The 23,115-nt window shown below is 34.7% G+C and overlaps 1 protein-coding gene across 4 annotated transcripts in view; it reads left to right on the top strand.

Annotated features, from left to right (window-relative positions):
- The window catches only part of LOC149528885 (protein-tyrosine sulfotransferase-like), a 65,633-nt gene that overhangs the window by 37,100 nt on the left and 5,418 nt on the right, over nt 1-23,115 (top strand). For all 4 annotated transcript variants that reach the window (XR_016359161.1, XM_089811428.1, XM_089811429.1 and 1 more), the window contains one exon: nt 20,713-20,853. Coding sequence is in view for 3 of the 4 variants with exons in the window: in XM_089811428.1 (XP_089667554.1) it covers nt 20,713-20,853 (141 nt within the window). In the remaining variant the exon portion in view is untranslated. The remainder of the gene's footprint in view (nt 1-20,712; nt 20,854-23,115) is intronic.

Genomic DNA, 23,115 nt, shown 5'->3' on the forward strand with positions numbered 1-23,115 from the left:
TTATTTTATGTTTCTCAATTTATTTATTTAAATAGTTCATGTGGGTCCAATAGATGTATCCTGTTTCAAGTCGCTAAGTTCTCAACCCATCTGCCTAGTGATGGTGATGCTCCTGTGCCTAATTCTTTTCTGACAATGCTTCCACCCCTTCGACGTGTTTCTTGCAAGGAAATTCTCTCTAATTAAATTATATTATCATAATAAATTATTCAATCGTAAATAATCATAACAGTTAACCATCTTCTCAATTCCATGAATTCACGATAAATGATCAACTAACTTGTTATCCTCATTCAAAATTATAACAACTAACCATCTTACCATTTCGCAAGATTATAACAAATTAAACTGTCAACTGACTTTATGTGAACCTCAACGACTATATTTTAAATCAGGTCAAAAATTGGGATGTAAAATATTTACTATTCACTTCCTGCCATTAGTATTCCGCATGAGAATGCGATTTTGTACCCTCTATGCATTTATATATATCTAAACTTTGCTTGTTTCTTTTGTGTTCTCTTTAGTCAACTCATTAGATGCATCTTCTCATTGAATTTTGCAAAAGCAAAAATGTATTTTTAGTTAAATTTAAGTGGTTTTATAGGTTCTTGAGTTCTTTTTGAAAATTGGCTGATTTTTTCCCGAATTAACTTTTTGGCGAGTTGTTCAACTATCACATATTTTGATGACTATTTATATGTATTCTAATTGTTTTCTTAATCATTAATGGATCTTTTTCTAACTATGATTATTTTCCTTATTATTTGTAAATAATTAAAATAATTGAAATCAATCAAACTGAAATTATTTTACTTCATTGTCATTTGATTTCTCGCAGTTTCTGAAATGTTATCGCAACAGTTTCTTTGCATTCACTTGAAATGGGTTTGTTACCTTCCATTCAAGCAGATTATTCTATTATTTTGATGAAATCAGAGGCAATCAACATTCTTTCCAGCAGATTGCACCCTCTTTCTTCTCCATCCATCACTTCACATTTATTAGTAATAACATTTCACCTACTATCTCATTGACACTTCCGTTACAGTATATCAGCACTTCCCTGCCCAGATAAACACATTTTATTACAGTAATGCGAAAAGATTCAAGGGTGTTACTCTCAGCATCACAAGCACATAATTGTGCATGCTCTAATACCATTATTAAGTTAGAGTTGCAGGAATGAGAATTCATATTTTTGAATGAGAAGTGATATATACATTTAAAAATAGTTGGTTGATAAATTACTGTTCAACTTTACCCAACCAACTACCTATTGACAAAATATATTAACAATAATAGTAATATAATTATTGTTAGTAAGCAGTACTATACTATAATTCTAACAAATGCTAGCTAATATCAAGGCAAAACAAATGTCTGAAATATTTTTATTTTAGTGATTTATATGATTTTCTAGGTTGTATTGGTCAGTGCTAGTCAGTAGATATATACATAGCAGCTGAATAGCTTATTATACTCATAGAAGTATACATATGATAAGAAGTGCAAAATGTGGAATATAGATATTGTGAAGCATTATACTTTACAATGTTGTGTCTGATCTGAGCACAATCTTGCATGTTGGTCTGTTAATAATATTGTCTGTGCATTTTCTCATGTGTGCCTACATGCTTTGCACATAGATGCATGCTTACTGCTATACATGGTAAATTATATATGAAATAATAATATGGATGGCAGTGCATCCAAATATAGGAGCAAAATATATTTTTATTAGCTCATTAATTCATTACAGAGAAGAAGACTAGAGATGGTTGGCCAAGGATTAAAATTTATCCAACTTTACCCTACTACCTTCCTTGGTGGTACACAACATATTTAAAGGACCTGATGTTTGCCAAGAGAGACCAACAACTACTCAAGGGTGACAACCAACAGATAATTAATACATTCATGACAATTAATATCCAATTTTATCAACAATGGTAATAAACATTGTATGCCAACTACACCATTTTCCCCCCCGCCTCCCCCCCCACAAAGAAAAAGCCATCTTCTAGATGACAAGTATTCATTTAGCAATATTCACAAAGATTAATGGCAAAAATGTAGACAATGATTTGTTGTGCAAACTCAATGATGTAGTGTACTTCAAAAATCAAGTAGAGTCGGGGGGTAGTGCCTCTAGCAGGATTAGGGGACAACCCCCCTTGCCACCAAGATCAATTTCACACTTTGAGAACCCCATAAAACTCCATGACATGCCTCATTTTTGTGACCTTTTAAGATGTAAGATTGATGTTGAAGAAGCCAAAACATACGTACATCCGCATTGCTGCCAAATTCTTGCCAAAGTGATGCCAGAATGCTGCTAAACTCCTCCTGGCAAGGTATTGCAAGAATTCCCCATTGGCAAAATACCATGCCAACTCTTTCACCCCTCGAACAAAGAATGGTTGTTGTACAAAATGGTGGCCTCTAGGTTGTTGTAAAACAGATGACACTATGAGACATAAAATTGTGTATGATTTGAGTATGACATGAATGGGAGGATAAGGTTGTACAATGATTGTTTTTATGGTGCACAACATAAGCATGCTAAAGTGTCTGTGTCGTACAATGTTGAGTAATTGTATGAGATGTTGTAGTATGATGTTGATGCAGCATAAGGCAGGAGAATCCCTAGAGGAGATGTCCTAGCCCCCAACAAATAACTACACAACGGAAATACAAGACAAGATACAAGATCTGATACCAAACCCAATTCTTTATTCATAAAATAATTGATTACATACAATGTGTCGGGCTGTAAGGCCTTCTCAGTTACGGCCAAATACAAAGCAAGTAATAGTTTTGCAAGATCCCTCAAGATCTAATCCCAAACCCTAGCTAGCCAAATCGGTAACACAACACTCTGGTAGAAACCTCCAGCAAGATCTAAACTTGTGCTCACAAGCCACCAAACAATCTCATTATTTCCCAAGCCGCAGCTTCTAGCTCTGCTCAACTTCACTCCTCTCAGCTACTCTACACTGAACTGAATTTGATTCAAGACTCCTCTAAACCCTCTACTTATACCCAACTAAGCTATAAGCCGCCTAGCAAATTACAAATTAAATAAACCCTTACATTAAATGAATATTTAAGCCACAGGTTGGCTTGCAACAAACATTAAATACAAAATGTTAACCCTCGTTTTAACCCACAATAACCACACGACCAAGTGTCAAACACAAGCAATCCAGGCACTGTCGAGAAAACATGCCTACCGAGCTCCCCAAGCATCACTAAGCACCATAAGCTCCATTGAGTTCCTTCACCAACTGAGCTCCTCAGCCATTACGAAAACTCAATGATGAACAAGCAATGCTTCTCCTTCAAAAGAGCACTGTGCATCCCCACCAAGCCCATTCAATCAAGCCTCCAACCGAGAAGCACCACAGAGATGACTGAGCATCTCCAATCTTCCATAAAAAATGCCAGAATCTTTAGGAACCTCAAATGCCCCTGCATCATACTCCGGGGGTACAAAGAAGAGTGTGTTCCACACTTTGTTTCTTTAGGAAAATAAGACTTCCACTTCATCTTCACCCAAGGCTTGCTAATCCATAAAGCCAAGAAAATGAACAAGTTCATTAACCAATTCCTCCTTTGCAATTCTGCAAACAACCAATCAGCATATTCGCTCACACGAATAAACTGAACAACACGGTAACCCACAAATAGGGTCTGCAACTTATCACCACAATCCATATTAGCAACAGGTTCATCCAACACTACATATATAGCAACATCCACAACATGTAGATCCAAAACCAAATCCACACCAGCAGCAATATGAAAGCCATCACTAACACATGCCCAACTCTCAGCACCAAGATGCTCTGCAACATACAAATCTTCACCCATAACAACTTAATTGTCCACGACCAAGTGCTCTGCAATTTCCATGTCAAACTCACCCATCTGATCATAAAAAATCTCCATCCCAACATCAACAACGTTAGGAACCTCTTCAACAACAACCATAAGTTGCTCACAGGTTTTGAATCAGACTCTACAAACTGATCAACAAAACCGACCTCTTCCTCAACCTTGCCATGCCGTCTTCTCTCTCAAACAAGTCTCTTAACCGGCCTGGCAACTCGCTTCCGGATCGGGTAAACTCCAACTCCATAAATCTTTACGAAACTCAACTATCCCTTCCTTAACTCAGTCGGACAAAGCAACATCCATCTGAGCAAACACCTCTAAAATCTTTGTGAACACCCCATCACAGAGATCTGCAATCATCCTAGGGTCCAATCTTCTCGGAGGAATCTTCCAAGATCTTTGCAAACCCTTTGCAACAAATCCTACCCAAGCACCTTGTGACAAACCCAAATTGTTTGCAAGTCATATCGCAGTCTACCACCTCGCATGAACAACCAGGAACAAATGACAAGTCCAAGAACACGGATCTGCAAATCTCTATGTGATCATGCTCCAACAAAATCAACCTTCCATCTTCGCAACCATCGCTCCATATCAAGAACCATCTATAAGTCCTCTGCAATTGTAAGTTAGAACCACGATCTACCACCTCGCAACCAATATATCTTGGACTCCAGAAAGAACAATCCACCTCGAGATCGAACTCCACTCCAAAAGGTCAACCTTCGCTCTGATAATCTTCACCTTAGGTCTTGGTGCAAATTGCCTCAACTTCGGCAATCTATCTACATGCTCTGGAAAACTCTCTCTAATACCACTTGATGTAGTACAAGGTAGGAGAATCCCTAGAGGAGATGTCCTAGCCCCCAACGAATTACCACACAACGGAAACACAAGACAAGATACAAGATTTGATACCAAACCCAATTCTTTATTCCTAAAATAACTGATTACATACAATGTGTTAGGCTTTAAGGCCTTCTGGTTACAACCAAATACAAAGCAAGTAATAGTTTAGCAAGATCCCTCAAGATCCAATCCCAAACGCTAGCTAGCCAGATTTGTAACACAACAACACTTTGGTAGAAGCCCCAGCAAGATCTAAACTTGTGCTCGGGAGCCACCAAGCAATCTCCTTGTTTCCCAAGCCGTAGCTACTAGCTCTACTCAACTTCTCATAGGGAGGAAAAAATCTTATTACATTAAAGAATTTAATCCCACTTCTAGTCATGATGAAAAGGTCTATATAAGGGCACCTATTAACTGGAAAGCAAAAATGTTGATGGCACAAATTAGAACTAGTTCACATCAGCTGCGATTTGAAACTGGTAGATGGCAAGTTCCAAAGGAAGAGTGGGCAGACAGAACATGTTTATTCTGCAAGATGGGAACAGTGGAGACAGAGCAACACTTTGTCATGGAATGCTTGGCTTACAACGACATCAGATCTGATTATACAAAAATTCTGCAGAACAAGGACTTCAACTATTTATTTGAGGAAGATCAAGTGAAGAGAACAGCGGATTTGATTATCAAAATTCAGAGAAGAAGAGACAAGTTAACTAAAACTTTGCAACTGACTAGTTTGGCTCCTGACTCGGGAGGGCGATTGCATGGGTCCCATAGACTACTTTAGTCTCCTGGACGTCATTAAAATCTATCATATCATATCATATCACTCCTCTAAGCTATTCTATGCTAAACCAAATATGACTCAAGACTCCCCTAAACTCCGTACTTATATCCAACTAAGCCACAAGTCTGCCTAGCAAATTAGAAATTAAATAAACCCTTACATTAAATGTATATTTAAGCCACAAGTTGGCTTGCAACAAACATTAAATACGAAATGTTAACCCTTGTTTTAACCCACGATAAGCACACGGCCAATTGTCAGCAAACACGAGCAATCTAGGCACTGCCGAGAAACATGCCTATCGAGCTCCCCAAGCATCGCCGAGCACCATAATTTGAGTTCTTGCTTGCATTAACATCCACCATCCTAAACCCCTATTTCTACCCCTTCGTTCTAAATGATATGGACTATACTTATCAATCTCCAAACTTCTTTCTATCGATGAAACCTAGCTTATTTTTGCCTGTTCATTACTGTAGGATGGACTACACTTATATCTCCCAACTTCAATCCTAGGGTAGTCTAGCTTATTTCTGCCTCTCCAAGTGTCCTATCATGAAATCTACACTTATATCTCCCAACTTTAGTCTATCAATGGAGATGATGAAGTGGTGGATGATTAGTGCAAGAAGAAAAGAGAAATGAACCAAGCAAGAACAAGGAATAAAATCCACCTTTAAAACCAATCTTCACCTCTAAAAATGAATGAGAATCTTACCTTAAGTCTGCCTTCTACCAATAATCGGGCCTCTTCAACTTTAGATCTGATCTCGGAAATTTCATTCCTCCAAAATGTGATGCCCTAGCAAATGAATTGCTTGCACAAAAATATGCTCCTTTCACCAAATTTCGACCTCCTTGACAAAATTGTCCAACTTGAAGGAAAATTGCTGCTCTAGGGCAGAAAAGTCGGCTCCAAATTAGAATTTCCTTTGTCTAAAATTTGCCCACAATTGCAAAACAAAATCGGATCTCAAATCGCTCTACCTCTCCACCAAACAAAATCGCCATAGCTGGAGGAAAAAATCGCTGCCCTAGGAGGAAAATGAGACCCAAAAAATCGCTACCAGTCTTGCAAAAATCAAATCTTCTCCAAATTCGCCTTAGGGCAGATCTCGTGCATCTTCAAGGAAGAAATTGCTGCTCAAAAATGGAAAATCAGACCCTCCAAAATTGCTTCTAAGGAGAAAAATCACCCAGCTGGAGGAAAAATCGCTCGACCAAGCAAAAGGAGTGGAAATGAATGAGGAAATAAGAGGGGGGAGCCCCTTCTTATATCCTCCTATTGAATTCTAGAGTGGGCCGACCTGCCTAAAGGGAAACAAAATTCAAGTTAAACCCCCAAAGATGGCCCAGTTTTAAAATAAAACATGAAAATAACTAAGCCCCATAGTGAAATTGGCCCTTTTAAGTGTCAGTTTGACCCAAAATTGCAAAATAAAAATAAGGTAAGCCTAGGAGATGTCAAAAATTTCATTTAACAACATTTTGGCAATTAAAATATCATTAAAGTTGAATCTAGCAAGCCAAAAATAAATTTCAATTCCAAATTACCGATTTCCTTTAAAATTTAATTCAATTTCAATTTTGCAATACAATTTCAATTTTTTTTTAACAAAATAAATCCTTTTCCTGGCAATCGAAATTCAAACTCTAAATTCAACTTCACTATCAAAAATTTATTTTCACCGAAAAATTTCAAGATTTTCCAAAACAACTAAAACTAAAATTCATTTTGAAAATGTTCAAGCTTGTTCATTAAATTGAATTTTCAAAATCCGTCTAAGTCCAAAATTTGCAAATTTGTCTTGCTAGACATTATTTTACCATTGAAAAAAATGTTGTTGTTCAAACCTGCTAGGCCTAAGGACGAAATTGCATGTTTTGGAAAATCAAATTTAGCACTAGGTGAAAATAAACCAAATCCCCTCCCGGCCCGAAGGTGTCCAAGGTGTAAAATCGCCAATTCGATAACCTCTGGACAACTCCAAATTTTGCTAAGGCAACTGAAAAATTCCCAACACTTGCAAAAATTGCCAAGGCTTGCCCGAAAAAGGGGGTCCCCAAATTTTTTGGGGCGATGGTGAAAAAAACTTGCAACAAACTTCTTATGTTGTCTTCTCTTAGTTCTTGATTTTTTCCTTTTAGAATTATAAACATCTAGTCTGACATCCAGAAGCATCTTACTAATGATATCATTTGTCTCAGTGATAATTTCATCTATCCTTCCTGCCATCAACAGATCAGTTCTTTTCTTCACAATAAACCTTCTTTTAGCTCGCTCCAATAAATTGTTCCTCGTCATAATTGATTGCTGAGAACATCCAAGATATGGATGCCTCTATAATCTTCTGATCTTCTTCTATAGCAAACAATCTCTTTTCTTCCAATATGTTATAGAAATGGTCAGGCAACTGGTCTTTTATTTCAACTAAAGCTCTACCAAACTTAATCAAATGATCTATTACTCCTTTTTCAATTTCCCTTCCATCTTCTTCATCAGATACATGATAATATTTCTTCCAGTCAACTAGTTAAAACTTTATCAATAATTTTATTTGCAACATTTTCTTCCTTGCCAACACTCACAGGCTTGTCAATGACAACTTTTGCTGCTGGGACTCCTTTCTTGACCTTCTTTGACTAATAAGATTCTGCAGAAGAATCTTCTTTCTCTATCTTTTCCCTCTTTGGTCCAAAGGTCTTCTGCGTCAGTCTCCTTCTAATAGGCTCAGATTTAGCTTTCTCATCCTTTGATCTAGAAGCCTTTGCTGAAGAAGTGGTCTTCTTCACTGAAGTTGTAGATGGACCATGTGCTGATTTCGTAGTAGGTCTAGGCATAGAAATAGGAGTGGATGACTCCTTATCTACATCAATAGTTTCTGCCTTACTTTGATTCTTCCTTATTTCTATCATTTGTTCCTTACTGATTCTGACTTTTCTGCTGCAACATCATGAATTTTCTGAATTTTCTTGTTACATGCCTTCTTTGTCAGTTCACTTCAAACTACAAACTACTTTTCTAGGTAAGTTCCAAACCTCTTAGCCTTCAAATCAACAAGACTCTTAAGCTTTTCATCAACATATTTTACAACTAGCTCTGGGATCACTTCATATCCCATTGGTGAAATCCACATTTGCCTTGGTTCTACCACCTCCATGCAACATTGATTGGTCTCTACTATAAAACAAATTGTCTCTGCATTTTGTTCAACAATTTCCTTTGGAATTCTTTCCTTCTTTTGCATCCTCTTCTGAAACATCTTGAATTGACCTGAGATGAATATGTCAATTTTGTCTTTGTCCTGTGACATGTAGAATTGTGATATTTGATGGGCTGCCAGTACATCCTTTTGCTAAGTTGCTCCAGGAATAATGCTCATTAGATAAATAAACATGTGAACAACTAAATATCTGAGCTTGAATATATTGGATCCGTCTATCTTTATCTTTTCCAGGTTCTCTGATTGTGGGTTGCTCATAAGTTCACAAATATCAAATTGAGTGTTCTCCTTTAACATCCGGAAAGCTACATGGGTGATAGCAGCTGATAGAGAATTGAGTCTATTGCAATGATATACTTCATACGCAAGAATCATAGGTGCAAGGTTTACATCCGGTTATAGAATTTCTTTCACTGTTATCACTCTTCAATCCAATTTAGATTTTGTTAGTTCCTCCACAACCTTTTGCTTGGATGGTTTCAAGTTAGGGGTTTTTCTAGTTGCACTAAATCTAGTTACCTCCCGAATAAGTTCCTTTGCAATCTTATTTGGCTGGTTATTTATCCAGAAAAACTAATCATATATCCTGCTCAGAACCATCTTTATCCACTCGGGTTTGTTGAATTCCATAGAGTCTTGTATTGAACTAAATAAACTTTTTAAGTTTCTGAAATTCATTCTTGAAAACTCCATTGTACCACATTGATTTATATTGCTTGTAAATTTCTAGATTTCCAGTCTCCTCCAATTTATAGTGAATATATGCATGAATATCCTTGACGTGTAAAATGCCCTAGGGGACATGTGAAAATATGACTTCCGGATCATTTTCCACAGACTTGAACGGGTGCAATTTAAATTCATATGCGGTTTCTCCAAAACATTAACTATCTAAGGTGCATCCATGATTATACCAAAAGATTGATAAAATTCTACTGAGATACATACCTTTTTCTTCGCGCTATGGCTGATACACAAATTCGATCTGTAGAACAAATCTCTGTTGATCTCTTCCTGCTAGGTCGCATGCTCGTTCTCCAGAAAACAAAGTGTTAAATGAAGTCCAAAATGCCCTTTTAACTCCAAAATCTGATTACTTATTTAATGTGGTCGTACTTTGTCTGTCAAATAAAGCTGATAAAGCCAATGCACCAAAAATCTGCTTGCGAACCTTGAGATGATCATGAAATTTTGGGGAATTTTGATTCTAGCTTCTTTAAAATGATTTATAGCTGATATTGCCTCTGCAGTGTATACTGCTTCAATTTAAGGGGTACCAATGAATTTTCTGATAAAAACTCCCCTTTAGGTCTTATAACCTCATTGGTTTTCAATGAAGGATCCACACTTGAAACTGATGCAATCTATCCAGAAGCATCTATTTGTTCTTTTCTCATCCAGATCTTGTTCATCTTTATCTCCAACATCACTTATATCAATTTTCTTTCTTTTATCATCATTGTTTACGCTATCCTTCTTAATTGGACCATTTATTCTTGTTCCATTATCTCTATATCTGCAACTCTTAGTTATATGTCCATAATTGTTGCATTTGCAACAAACGATATTCTGATCTACATACTTTTGATTATGCAGATTCGTCCTCAACTTGCAATTACTCGCAATGTGTCCAAAGTTGTTGCATTTGTAGCATGTAGGGTTTTCTACTTTTGCATTAAGTTTATCTTACTTTGGATTTGCATTCTCTAGATTTATGCCCATATTGCCAGCATGTGAAGCAATATCCGAAAAAGGGTGTAGAATTTGAATTGCTTCGACATTCCTTTTCCCTATGACCAATTTTGGGTTTCTCGGTCTGATCTTCTGTAGCTTCAGCTATCTTAGAACATTCTCCTTGCTCATAACCTAATCCTTGCTCATCTCCAATTGGTCTTTGCCTTTCCAATGTCTCATCAAGCTTCGCAATGCTTAATTTGAATCTTTCCTTGAGTTTTTTTTTTTAGCTAAATCATTCCTTAAGACTTCTTTCACTTTCTTAAGCTCTTGCTCATTGTGCTTTGTTTCATCTAGATCAAGTTGCATCTGTTTGATATGAGTGTTCAATTTGTGGCATTCATTTGATTTATCCTTTAGAGCCTTTTCTAGCTTTTCTTGATTTTCTTGTCACTCATTTAGTTCCTTAGTCAATCTAAGAACCATGATCTCCATCTCATTGTGCAATCCATCCTTTTCTTTAATAACTTCCTCAAGTTGTTTTTGTAACGCTCCATTAGGGAACTGAAAATAAATTAACCTAAAGTTTCACTAAGTTTGTCAAACATTTTTTTTGAAAGATAATAACCAACAACAGATTATACAATGGAAGCAATAACAACAAGAGATAAAATAGCGGAAGCAATAACTCTTACATACAACCATCATAAACAAGTAACATCTCGTAAGGGTCCTATGACATAGAATCACATTTAAGTCTAATTAATATTAAATCTAGCACATAACAATTTCATATCATGAAATAACTACAAGCATGAATCCATTTAAATAATATAAAATTACATATAATGCCATTTGACATAACTAGAATGCATGATCATCCACTATACAAGTCATAGGGTATGAACAAATCAGAGAATATAGATCATGAATATATTACATCATTTCATAAGATCTCTAATAAACAAATATTGAACACTTAGAGTATAACCACCCATCATAAAAATACAAGATCAGATAGGAAGGAACATCTGCACAAACACATCCAACAACGACATCCAATAGTCAGATCTCAATGGTATAAGAAAATGCACTATCGGCCGACCTCGTGGAACCTAAATGGCCCACTCCCACCACGCTGAGGAGATAAACTCAAGTCCCAAATAGGATAACAAACTCAGAAGTCAAATCCAACATTTAGGTCAAGGAAACACCTAAAAGCAAACTATCTCAAAGGGTACCAAGGCACAAGTATCAACTAAACCCAGAGGCAACAAAGACACGTAAGAAATCTACTATGCAAGTGGGCAAGTGTCATCACATGAGCCAACTCTAAGGTTACCTTGGCAACCACTATGGACTCTGGACCCCCTAGTGTTTCCATGCGGCGTCAATATCCTTGCGTACAGACAAGGCATACTAACAAGTCAACTCTAAGGTTATCTTGGTAGTCTTTTAGGACTCCTGACCCCCTAGTGACTTTATGTGGAACCTTATCTTATTAATTTATTTTAACCCATTTAATGAAATGTTATTAAAATAACCTACAATGGGTTACCCAGGCAACCTCTTTAGGGCTTCAGCCTCTATTGCAAGCCACTTTCCAACATGACATACAAATAACCTACCCTAAGCTCAGTAAAAGCAGTAGGTCACATATGACACTAAATCACTCATTAGTTCTTAAACAAGCAACTGGAAAGTGCTGAAATATCATTGGTCAACATCACAGATTTCACCAATACAATCATCCTAGCAGGACTGATCCAAAATCAAGTACACATAAACCAAACCATGACATCAAATGACATCACCAAAACAGATCACATAATCACCTCAGTCCTATACAAGCAACTAGGAACTAATCTAAAGATAACTGATTGAAGACTCAAAGGTTATATCAGATAAGTCACGCTATTCACCTCAGTTTCACAGAAGAACACTGGAAAGCAATAACCACCAATAGATCAAATTTATCATATAACACACATGACACATTACCATGGTTGGGTATAAAGGATCGTATAGAAAACATCATCATGACATCACAAAACAAACCCCCAAGCCTCTGGTAAACATCCTGACTGGTCAAAGTACTAAGTCAACCCTGAAAACCAAATATCAATAAACCACAAATCGCATGCAATATATGCAATAGTAACTTTTCATAATTCATTAGGTTTTGGAAAATACACAAATTTAATATTCACTATAGGTTTCCAAGTTCGCATTTTCATTTTCAAAACACAGATTCAATAACAACTAGGGTTTCAGTTTTCTTTTCCAAGTATTACTATTTATAGAATTTTCAATCTCAATTAGGGTTCACGTCATTTGCTAATGTTGTTGAGTCCACACGAGTCTCAACACTCAACTTATCATTAAAAAGTCGTTTAAGCATAGTTTTCATAGTTCAATTCATTTGCAAAAGAAAACACAAGATTCAATATGCAATTATGTTTTTAGTTTCCATTTCCAAGTATTATAGTTGATAATGTTTTCGATCTCAATCAGGGTTTCAATTTCCATTTCTCTAGTTGCCAGATTTATTAAAGTTTTCGAGTTAACTAGAATCCTAGACGATTCAACAATTCATATAAAGTTGTTTAAACATTGTTTCATAGTTTAATTCGTTGTCGAAACATAAGAGTTCAATAAACACATACATTACAATTATTGTCTTTTCAAAGTATGTTAATTACTAAGGTTTTTGAATAAGAAAATTTCCGTAGCAATATAAATCATTTCCATTTATAAGTATTACAGTGGATAGGTTTTTTGATTAAAATCCAAGGTTCACGTTTTTTCGTTTCCAAAGTTTCAAGACTACTAAGGTTCTCGAATAATCAAAAGATGACTGATCAATTTCTCAAAATAATAGAAATTATTTTCGTATAAAATTCGTCAAGTCAAACCTAAGTTCACGATAAGATTCCTATTGGATTCAAATATTCATAACAATTGAATCCCTTCTAGAATAACATTCGTCATAATAGTATCCTTAGTTACCAAAGAAAACATCTATTTATTTATTTTAACATATAATTATTTATATGTAAAATAAATAAATAATTAAAATATTTTATTAAACAAATTTATTTAATTAAATATTATTATCAAAATATAATAATAATTATTAATTATTAATTATAATATTTATAAACATATTAATAAAATAATATTTATATATATTAAATTATTAATAATAAAAAATATTAAATAAAGTAATATAATAAGTAAACTATTGATATTAATAATAATATTAAATAAATTATATATATTTAAAAACTATACTCGTAAATTTAATTTAATAAAACAACAATTATTAAAAAAAACCAAGGTTGCATGGGTACGTGGGTACGGGAACGGGAACGGGTACGGGAGCGGGTACGGGTACGCATAATTTTCAAAATAGGGGACGGGGGTACGTGTGCATGCCTAATTTTTTCTATATAATTAATATTTTATAGAAAATATAAAAATCAAAATATCTGTCATGAGTCATGACATTAAGCATTCAAAACAAGAAATTTGAAAATATGAGCCATAAGTCAAATATATATTTATATATGCTATTGCTGAATGTTTAAAGTATTTTTCATAATAGGGGACGGAGGTACTTGGGTATTTCAAACTTATTTTAAAATTACACTTTTATATTTATAAAAAATCTGATTTTATGAGTCATGACAATGGTTTTTCAAAACAAGAACAGTGATAAAGTTTGCAAATGTAATGTACTGTTTTCAGTTTCAGATTTGCTATATGTTTGAAATAATAATACATGATAAATGCTTAGATGCATAACAAAGAAGGCAGACTTTAAACATGAACAAGAAGATCCTAAACCATATGACAATCACATATTGCAAATGATAAACTTTTGACTTGAACAGTGATAAAGTTTATTGTTAATGAGTATCAAAGTTTCAAACTGATTTGGTATTGAATTAAGTTTGATAAACAAGCAGCTAATACAAAAACAAAAAACCAAAAAAAAAAATCAGAATCTTAATCAAGGTCCTTAGCTATGATGCTCTCCACCAAGTACCCGGTACGTGGGATACGTGTACCCGGTACTTGGGTACGTGGGTACGAGTACCAGGGGTGTGGGTACGAGTACCCATGCAACCTTGAAAAAAACCATAAACTAAATCGCAAATTACCATGTGTTGGAAAACGTGAATTTCAACTTGTGATGTAAGATCGCATAACTCCTAACAAGGAAGCCGTAAGATGGCAGCTGCTGCCTTAGCAGTGTGCGCTGCTACGACAATTGCTGCTCTTGCAGCGGGGGGGGGGAGTTCATAGCCCCTCTCCCATTTTATATATTTTTATTATTATTTAAAGACATTAAAAATGCGCCCACCCTTATGGAATTCACATAGCTGGAAAAATTGTAGTATTAAAACCAACAACATCAAATTTAATGTATTCATATTCATAAAATTATCATGTAATTTTATATAATAAATATTTTTTTAAAATCAATATTCATAGAACATCTGATAGGAAGATTATGAGCAGCCAAACGAATTTGTATATTAAATTCTGATTTGTTTTCCAAGCCCTTCCCGCATTGAAATTTATCATAAATTTGTTTATAGAAGTTTTTGAAAACAGAGAACAATAGAGATACAAACAAGGGTTTCAAATTCAATTCAATTCTGAAAACAGGTTCGCAAACACGTAGAAGACAAAGAAATCAAGATTGAGCAACTACTGTACAAACCCACAAGATCCTACCTAGATCTGATGCTAAAACAACAAACACACAAAACACGCAAAAAATTCCTTCATTTTGAAAACCCTCTTTTTAGAATTGGCTACTCTAAACCTTGGTTATTGCAAAATGAGCTCTAGATCTTTGATAAAGAGTTCTCCCCTAAATTTAGGGCTCTAATTGTGCAATCATGCTAGAAGGCTCATTGATCTTTAACTGTTACTATATTTATTATATTTTAATTTTCATGCACAACTTTTTTTGCCATTTATTTAGAATATCTTTATCAAATTAATTTCTCTCTTTAATTAATTACGAGACTTTTTAATAATATATTTATCAATTCAACTAATAATTATTTAGAGTTTATTATCAAAATAAAGCTCCTAAATAAATTATTATTAAATTAAATAAATATAAAACACCGAAATTAGAACTTAAAATATATCTTTAAATTTAATTCTTTTATTTAATTAATTTTTCAATTAATTAAATATAATTGAATATTGAATTTTCTTCATAAAATTTTCATTAAATTAAATCATAAAATTATCTTTTAATTTGATTTAATTACAACTGAAAATCACACTAGACCCACAAGACTAAATACGGCAACTCGATTGAAGACAAATAACAAAGTCAAACTCCAGGGTCAAAATCACGAATTCACGTCACTTGACGAATTCGGAAAGGTGAAACTAACTCAAATACTTGCCCTATTTTCTAGGACAATTGGCTTAGGTTAGGATTTGGACTCAAGAGTTATCTCTCACTTATACCATTTAAATATTGTGATAGGGTACGCTCATCTTGGCAATTTAGGGAAGTCGATACCTGATACTTGCAATCTGCATAAAATCCACACATGTACAAACACATATTCTAAACTAAATAGGCAATGGTGGGAAGTGGTGCATCGTGTAGATCCCGACTAGCAGGTGACTACGACTCCCTTCCTCAACCACGTTAGAAATGTCATACATAAAGTAAAAGTTAAAACAGACACGTGCACCATACACATGCAAGTATGGGGTAAGTAACCATAGAAACTGCATGTAATTAATCCATCTAACATCATGAAATAACTGGAATCACTATATGAACATACATATGTCATCATAGAAATAATCCTGAAATAACTGAAATAACTAACTCAACACATGCATCAATTACATATAAAATAAAATCTAATTCAATCCGGTAACCAAGTTTCACTAATCATAAACATCAACATAAAACAAGCCTAAAAGAATCCGACAATACAATTAGAAAAGTCAACTAGGGGTAGGCATTACATCCACTCCCCCCTAGACTTAGGCTTACTCCTGGAAGCCTACAAGAAAGATGAAAGTAGACTAGGGGTAGGCATTACAGTTTCGATAAAGATTTGTCAACCTCAGTAATAATGTTCCCATCATATTGCATCCAATTAATAAGTTCCTTCCTTTTAGATCTTGATTTGTCCAACTAATTTCTGAGAGTCTTGATAAAAGCATCAATTTCCTTAAGATTTTCTTTCAACTCAATGGTCTTTGCTTTCTGCTTGTCAATGTCTTTAAGTGCAATCAAGAGCTGCTTTTGAATGCTGCCAGTTCCCATTAGGATTCTCCTCAAGTTGTTAGACTTCTTCCGAGGCGCAAAGATCTGATACCAATTGTTAGGATAGAAGAGTGCTGAGGTGGGAGGGGGGTGAATCAATATTCTAGCTCTTTTATTAACTTTGTACTGATTGCACAAATACCATATAAAGAAAATAGAAAGTAAACTGCAACACAGCACAAAAACAATCGAAGAACTCATAACAGCATATTTTTGTGTGGAAACCCTAGTAAGGGAAAAACTGTGGTGGGAGTTGCGATCCACAGTTACTGTGTAGAAGTAATTATCCTAGTTAAAAGATTTGGTACAATGATGAATCCTATTAAAGGTTTATAGAAACAAACAAGGCATTAGGCTCTTGCTTGGAGCACATTGCTCTATTACAATGTTAGGTCTACAATCCATTCTGATACAACAAAATATGGGATAACAACACAATCATGAACTGTAGAGTAGTATCACGGTTCACCTATGCTTGATCAGTTATGATGTAGCTTTTCTCTGTATCCTGTCCTTCGCATCACAAACTCTCCTTTATCCTTTACATAAATCACATTGCATATCATATCGTCAATCATATCTCACATCTCTTCCTCTGCAATGCAAAACTCAGTTTTGTATATGAGATCATAACTCAAAAATATAACTTTGTCGGTTTTCCAAATGAAACGTGTAGAAACCCTAGTTGTGGTCAAACCAAATCATCAAAACAAAGCTTGCTAACCAAGAGTAATCAACTCTGATGTCGGCTCAACCAAAATATATCATTTACCCAAAACTTAACCAATCACACCAGTGGATCATTCCAAACTGCTCTATTCTACACAGAATACTGTTAACTTGATTTTCAATAGCGCATATCTCTTATATATGATAATATATAGATATGTGATGAGAGGATTCAACATATCATATGTCTATATTCATGCTCTGCAATCACATCCTCAACTCTTTGAGATCTGCCCAATCCAAACTGATCTGACTGACTGTTCTGTACACTGTCTTCAGTATACATAAAAGTATCAATACCTTTGGTAAGTGTCGAATCTACAATACAGCCAAGAGCAAATGAAAAGTAGTTACCATCAATGACAACATACCATACCTAACTAGTCACTCTTGCCAACATTGGTAACTCATCACGATGAATATCCTTGAACTGCATCATTTTGTGATGAGGTTTCTGACTTTGATTAACGTTTTTTCAGAGTATCCGTTCTTGATTGTTCTCTCTTCCATGCACTTACAAGAGAATTCACCTTCCCTGGATTGGATTATCTTGTGAGCAACTGTGCCATTCATGAAATCTTTCATACCCTAATTGGATCTCCATGAACTTGAATGTCTTTCTTGAATTCTTCCTCCAAAATAAAATAATCAATGTAAGAATCATGCAAGGTATTCAAAACCTAGCTCATAAATTTTTTTCCATAGTTTTCATTCTATACTTGGAATGAATTTCAATTTTTAAAGAAGGGAACCCCTTGACTTCAAAAATTTACTAAAAGTTCTCTGTCTAAAAATTCTCTCCATAATTTGCATCTCACTTTTCTCTCCAAAATTCTCAGGTCTCCATGCATTCTTCCAACTCATTTTAAATTCATCCATTATACTTTTTTCTTTATTTTCGAAGGGCTCCTTTTTGGGCTTTATCCTTATCAACACACTTCTCAACCATGGGTGCACACTTGATGGGAGTGAAATTTAAATTGCATTTTAAATATTCCCAAAGTCTTGTAATACAAACCTTGGGCACCAACTATATATACAAAAATTCTCCCACATTTAGTCAAAAAGTTCAAATATTTCCAACAGTGGCTTTAATTTTCCACACTTGATTTCGTCCATTGGGCATGAAATTGATACTATATTAAAATCTTACTACACCTCCGAACCATTGATTTTCCCTTATTATGTAAATCGACCTTTACGAATCCTTCCTCGGCCCTGAGTTAGATAAGATTGTCAATATTTGACATTTGAATTAGTCTTATTCACCTCCCTTTTATCCTTTTCATGGGTGCACATTAATCAATATGAAGGATTTTAATCACTTAAATATCTTTCCTATATGGTACTAGTGCTTATGAGTGCATAGGACTTGTCACATGTTTTTCCTGTTTGCAACAATTTCTTGGCATACACAAACTTGTGCTCGTGGATTCATATGCAAGGAGGATTTTCATGTTTGAAACAAATTTCCTCAACCTAGTGAAAATTACACTCATAAGAGTGCTTATGAGGTTTGGTGATGAACTTTGGTGTTTTGCATACTGTCCATGCTACCTGTGTATTTGCGCTCAAGGGCGAGTATTGGCCCTGGGAGAGGGACTTATATGCTGTTAAAGAATTTCCTGAGCACCATAATAGCATTTTAGAGAGGCTCATCTGTGTTTTGAGGTAGATTTTTGAAATTTCAAACCCTTTCAGCAAATTCTCTGTTCATTCAGAGTTAGAGCTTATGGTTTCTGTTTAACCTTGGTGATGAATTTTTGCAGTTTCAAAACAAATTCCTTGCCTCTGCCCCCTGATGCAAATCTGAGTATGTGAAGGATTCATTGTTTGGCACAATAAGATCGGCACTGATGAGGGCATTTGACAGCTGGTGATGAATTTTTAAACTTGAACACCAATTTCAAAGTACCATGGAACTGCAGTCATGAGGGCATATCAGGCATGATGGTGGATGTTGACATTTATTACTAACATTGATTAGTTAGTATATACTAATAACATTATTTAATTATCTACCAATAACATTGATTAATATTATGGGCTAATGTGTTTATTCATTTAAGGAATTAAATAGAGATTTTAATTATATATTTATATTCAAAGCAGTGTCTATTTTGAATGAAGTATATACACATAAAAGATAAATTTGTATTGTACATATATCAATTATGGCTCATGACAAAAATTGAACAATCCTTGGAAAATGGGTAGATGCCTGCAATTGTTTTTCAAGTTAACTGCCTTTCTGGAATACTAATTGTACTCTGCTAGTTCTATTGGTCTATGCTTTGCCATTAATGTCTGGCCACTGTGCCTTTGGCAAAGCTCTTTTTCGGCAACTGATAGATACAGTTATAACTGAGCAACCACCTACACATATGGCATTTTACCATGCTGTCACCATGCTCATGTGGATAGGGCAGTGCCACAACCACCAAGGACCAAATATCCACTTCGCTAAACCATTGTGCACTTCTGCAAGTTCTGTCCGTCTTTAGTAGCATCTTGTTCACATCAGTAGCTTACTATCATGACTTCAGTAGAAAGTGTCCTCTTCTGCTTACACATGCTTAATTTAATAGCCTCCTGCTCACTTTAGCAGTCTGCTCCATTATTTTCTCAGTACCATGGTGACTTCAACAGCAAGCACCAGCTTCTTCAGCAAAGAAATCAACTGTCATCTTCAGCAGCACATCACTTTTCAGTGATTTCTGCAGACATAGGACAAGGTCCAACTATCTAACTGTCCAAATAGTTCCAAAAGCCTTACCAGGCTCTGGATCATTTGCTAGACACCTCGAGTAATCTATACTCTATATACTAATTCTGTAAAATATTAGCTTTCTTATCAGTCAATTGTCTTTGCTTTTTCTCTAATGAGAGCTACTTTATCCATCTTGAAACTGGAAAAATAAAATTCAGATTTTCATTGGGAACTTGATATATTAGTTTGTATTATTGATAATTCAAATAAAATTTATTTGGAACAAGTTGCAACTGTAGTGAAGATTCATTAATGAATGCTCTAGAACAAGCAACCAATTTGATGTGAAGAGATACTTGTATTCTCTAGTGCATCTTTAGATGTCTTGAGTATACCCTTCAGCCTATTTAAAACTTAAACTACCACTAGTATATTTTTCATTTCAAGTGTTGGGATGTGATAAATGGATTTTTCTAAATTTGAGATATAATTCTGATAGACATTATTGTTCAATCAGCGTGATGCAAGAGGCTCAGGAAGGATGACCATGCAGGGTGATGTTGATTCTTACAACTTTCCAGCTATGTCAATGCCATTGCATGAGTATATTCATCAACCTCTGGCATATGATATTATACATAATGGAGAGACATTTCAGGTAATTCTGTTCTTTTATTTTTACTCAATGTATTTGTAGAGTTTTTGTAATGGTTGATTGATTCTCATTTCTAACTACCTTCTTGCATATTGGAGTATCATCTGTAGATGTCATTGTTAGTATTTACCAGAGAATTGTTTTTTTTTGATATTATACCCACACAAGCCCAGCAATCCCATTGATTGCTCTTTGGTTTCGTTGCACATGAATGAAATTTCTTTTATTTTCAACTTTTTTGAATTTTTTACATGGTTACTTCTCTGAAGATTCTTTTATTCTTAGGTAAAATGTTCGAGGACATTTGTTTATGGTCAGAGCTATTCATAGCTGCCATGTGTTGATATGTTTTATATTTTGAAATGGGTTTTATAACATTGCTGTGTTTTGGTGTATTGAACAAGGATGATTTTCTTGCTAGATGTATGGGTGTTACAGTAATTAATAATGGGACCTATATATTAGGAAAACATTAGCATTTGGACATATTAGGTGAACATTTAGTCTAATTAAATTCTATAACCAGGATAAGATGGCCAACATTATCTGGAGTTTTCAGTCACAATCAAATAGTCATCATCATTACATTACAAAGGACTCCTTGACATATACCTACTTGTTGATAAAATGAACGAGTGAAAATAGTTCCTCTAGCAGCAATTTGGGATTAAGAAAAATATCTTTCTATGTGCTGATAGATTTGCATATAATCTGGAGATGTGAGGTGCCTTGGTTATAGAAGATGGGGCTTGGTATTGGAACACCTTTACTTAAATATCATGGTAGCAGTATATTCAGAGAGGGTTATATACATGTAGTTATATGCATACAGAAAAACAATGACACATGCATATGCATGAGTATGTGCATGTATATATATGCTAGGTTCACATACATAGCCAGTACAGCTACTATCCTACAGTGACCCTCCGTACTGTTTCAACTTTCAATCAATTGATAGGACTTATTACATACAAGCTTCCTAAGCCATTCTATTATATCTCATTTTACTGGCACCCCTTTGGTTTAGGATAAATTGCCGTGGGATAATTGTGAATTCTTGTGAGAATTATTGGAAAGTTGCAAATTTAATAGTGGTTTTCTTTAGTTATTTTAACCAGATGCCAGTACTTGAGGAAAAACCCAATGAAATTTATAATATACATCCCAGAAACTTATATTGGAATGTTAATCAATTCTTGAGGGATGGTTCCAGGAGACATATAAAGATACTAAGAAACTTCATCTGAAGTATCCCTGATGGAAATGTCTGTGAAATTATAACGGAAAAGCATTCTTGATATGGGAAGAAGACCAATGCCATCTATATAATGTATCTCAGGGATTTCTATTAGAAGGCTCACTATTTTTTCAGGGAGGATAGTATTAGGAAACACACACACTTAGAAACTTCATCTGAAACTTCATGATGCATATGTGTCTCTGAAACTGGGATGCATTCTTGGTATAGTTAATGATAAGATACAAGTTTCCAGGTATCTATGAAGGTTTAGTTTGAATATGGCCAAGGCAGTTACAGGGTATCAAATACTAGCATAGATATCCTAAATACATCTTTCTATAAAGCACTAAGAGATTTATCTGTTTGAGTTATCTGAACTTTAGAACCATTAATTTTAATTACATTCTATGGTTAATTTTATATATGAAGAGCTAGTTTTATTTATTTGAGTTATTTTGTTATACTTTTATTACTATTTAAGAATTACTTAGTTTATTTACACTGTTTACTTTGTTTTTTTGATGGGTTCATTGTTTACTTTGTTATAATTTGAAAAGATAGTTTTATTCATTTAAGAGTTATTTTCTTAATTTAGAGCTATGTAAGAATTATTTTATTTGCTCAAGAGTTATTTGGAAGTTTTAGTTTTCTTTAAAAATATGTCTCTCATTTAGTTTTTATGTACGTAGTCTGGGCGTGCTGCTCTGTGCCTTGTTGCCTCTGTAAACCCTTCTCGGCATAAGTAATCTATATGATAGACTTCTCCTAGCTGTGTAGCACTGCCGAGTAACTACTGGATCTCAGTATAAATTCTTTGTTTGGGTCTATTTTGAAAGTGATAAAAGCAGAAACAAAAATTTATTGATTTCATTGGCATATTACAATATTTAGTGCACATGCTTTATAAACATTGTATTCCCGTTATCAGCCACCTCACGGGAATAACTTCCCAACTAACCTATCTATTTACTACTAATGTTTATTTTATTTTATCTAATCTCCCTAAAAATCCTTACTACAAT

The sequence above is a fragment of the Cupressus sempervirens genome, chromosome 11 (assembly GCF_028749045.1).
Source record: "Cupressus sempervirens isolate cs-2001-9-10 chromosome 11, ASM2874904v1, whole genome shotgun sequence".
NCBI classification, from domain to species: Eukaryota; Viridiplantae; Streptophyta; class Pinopsida; order Cupressales; family Cupressaceae; genus Cupressus; species Cupressus sempervirens.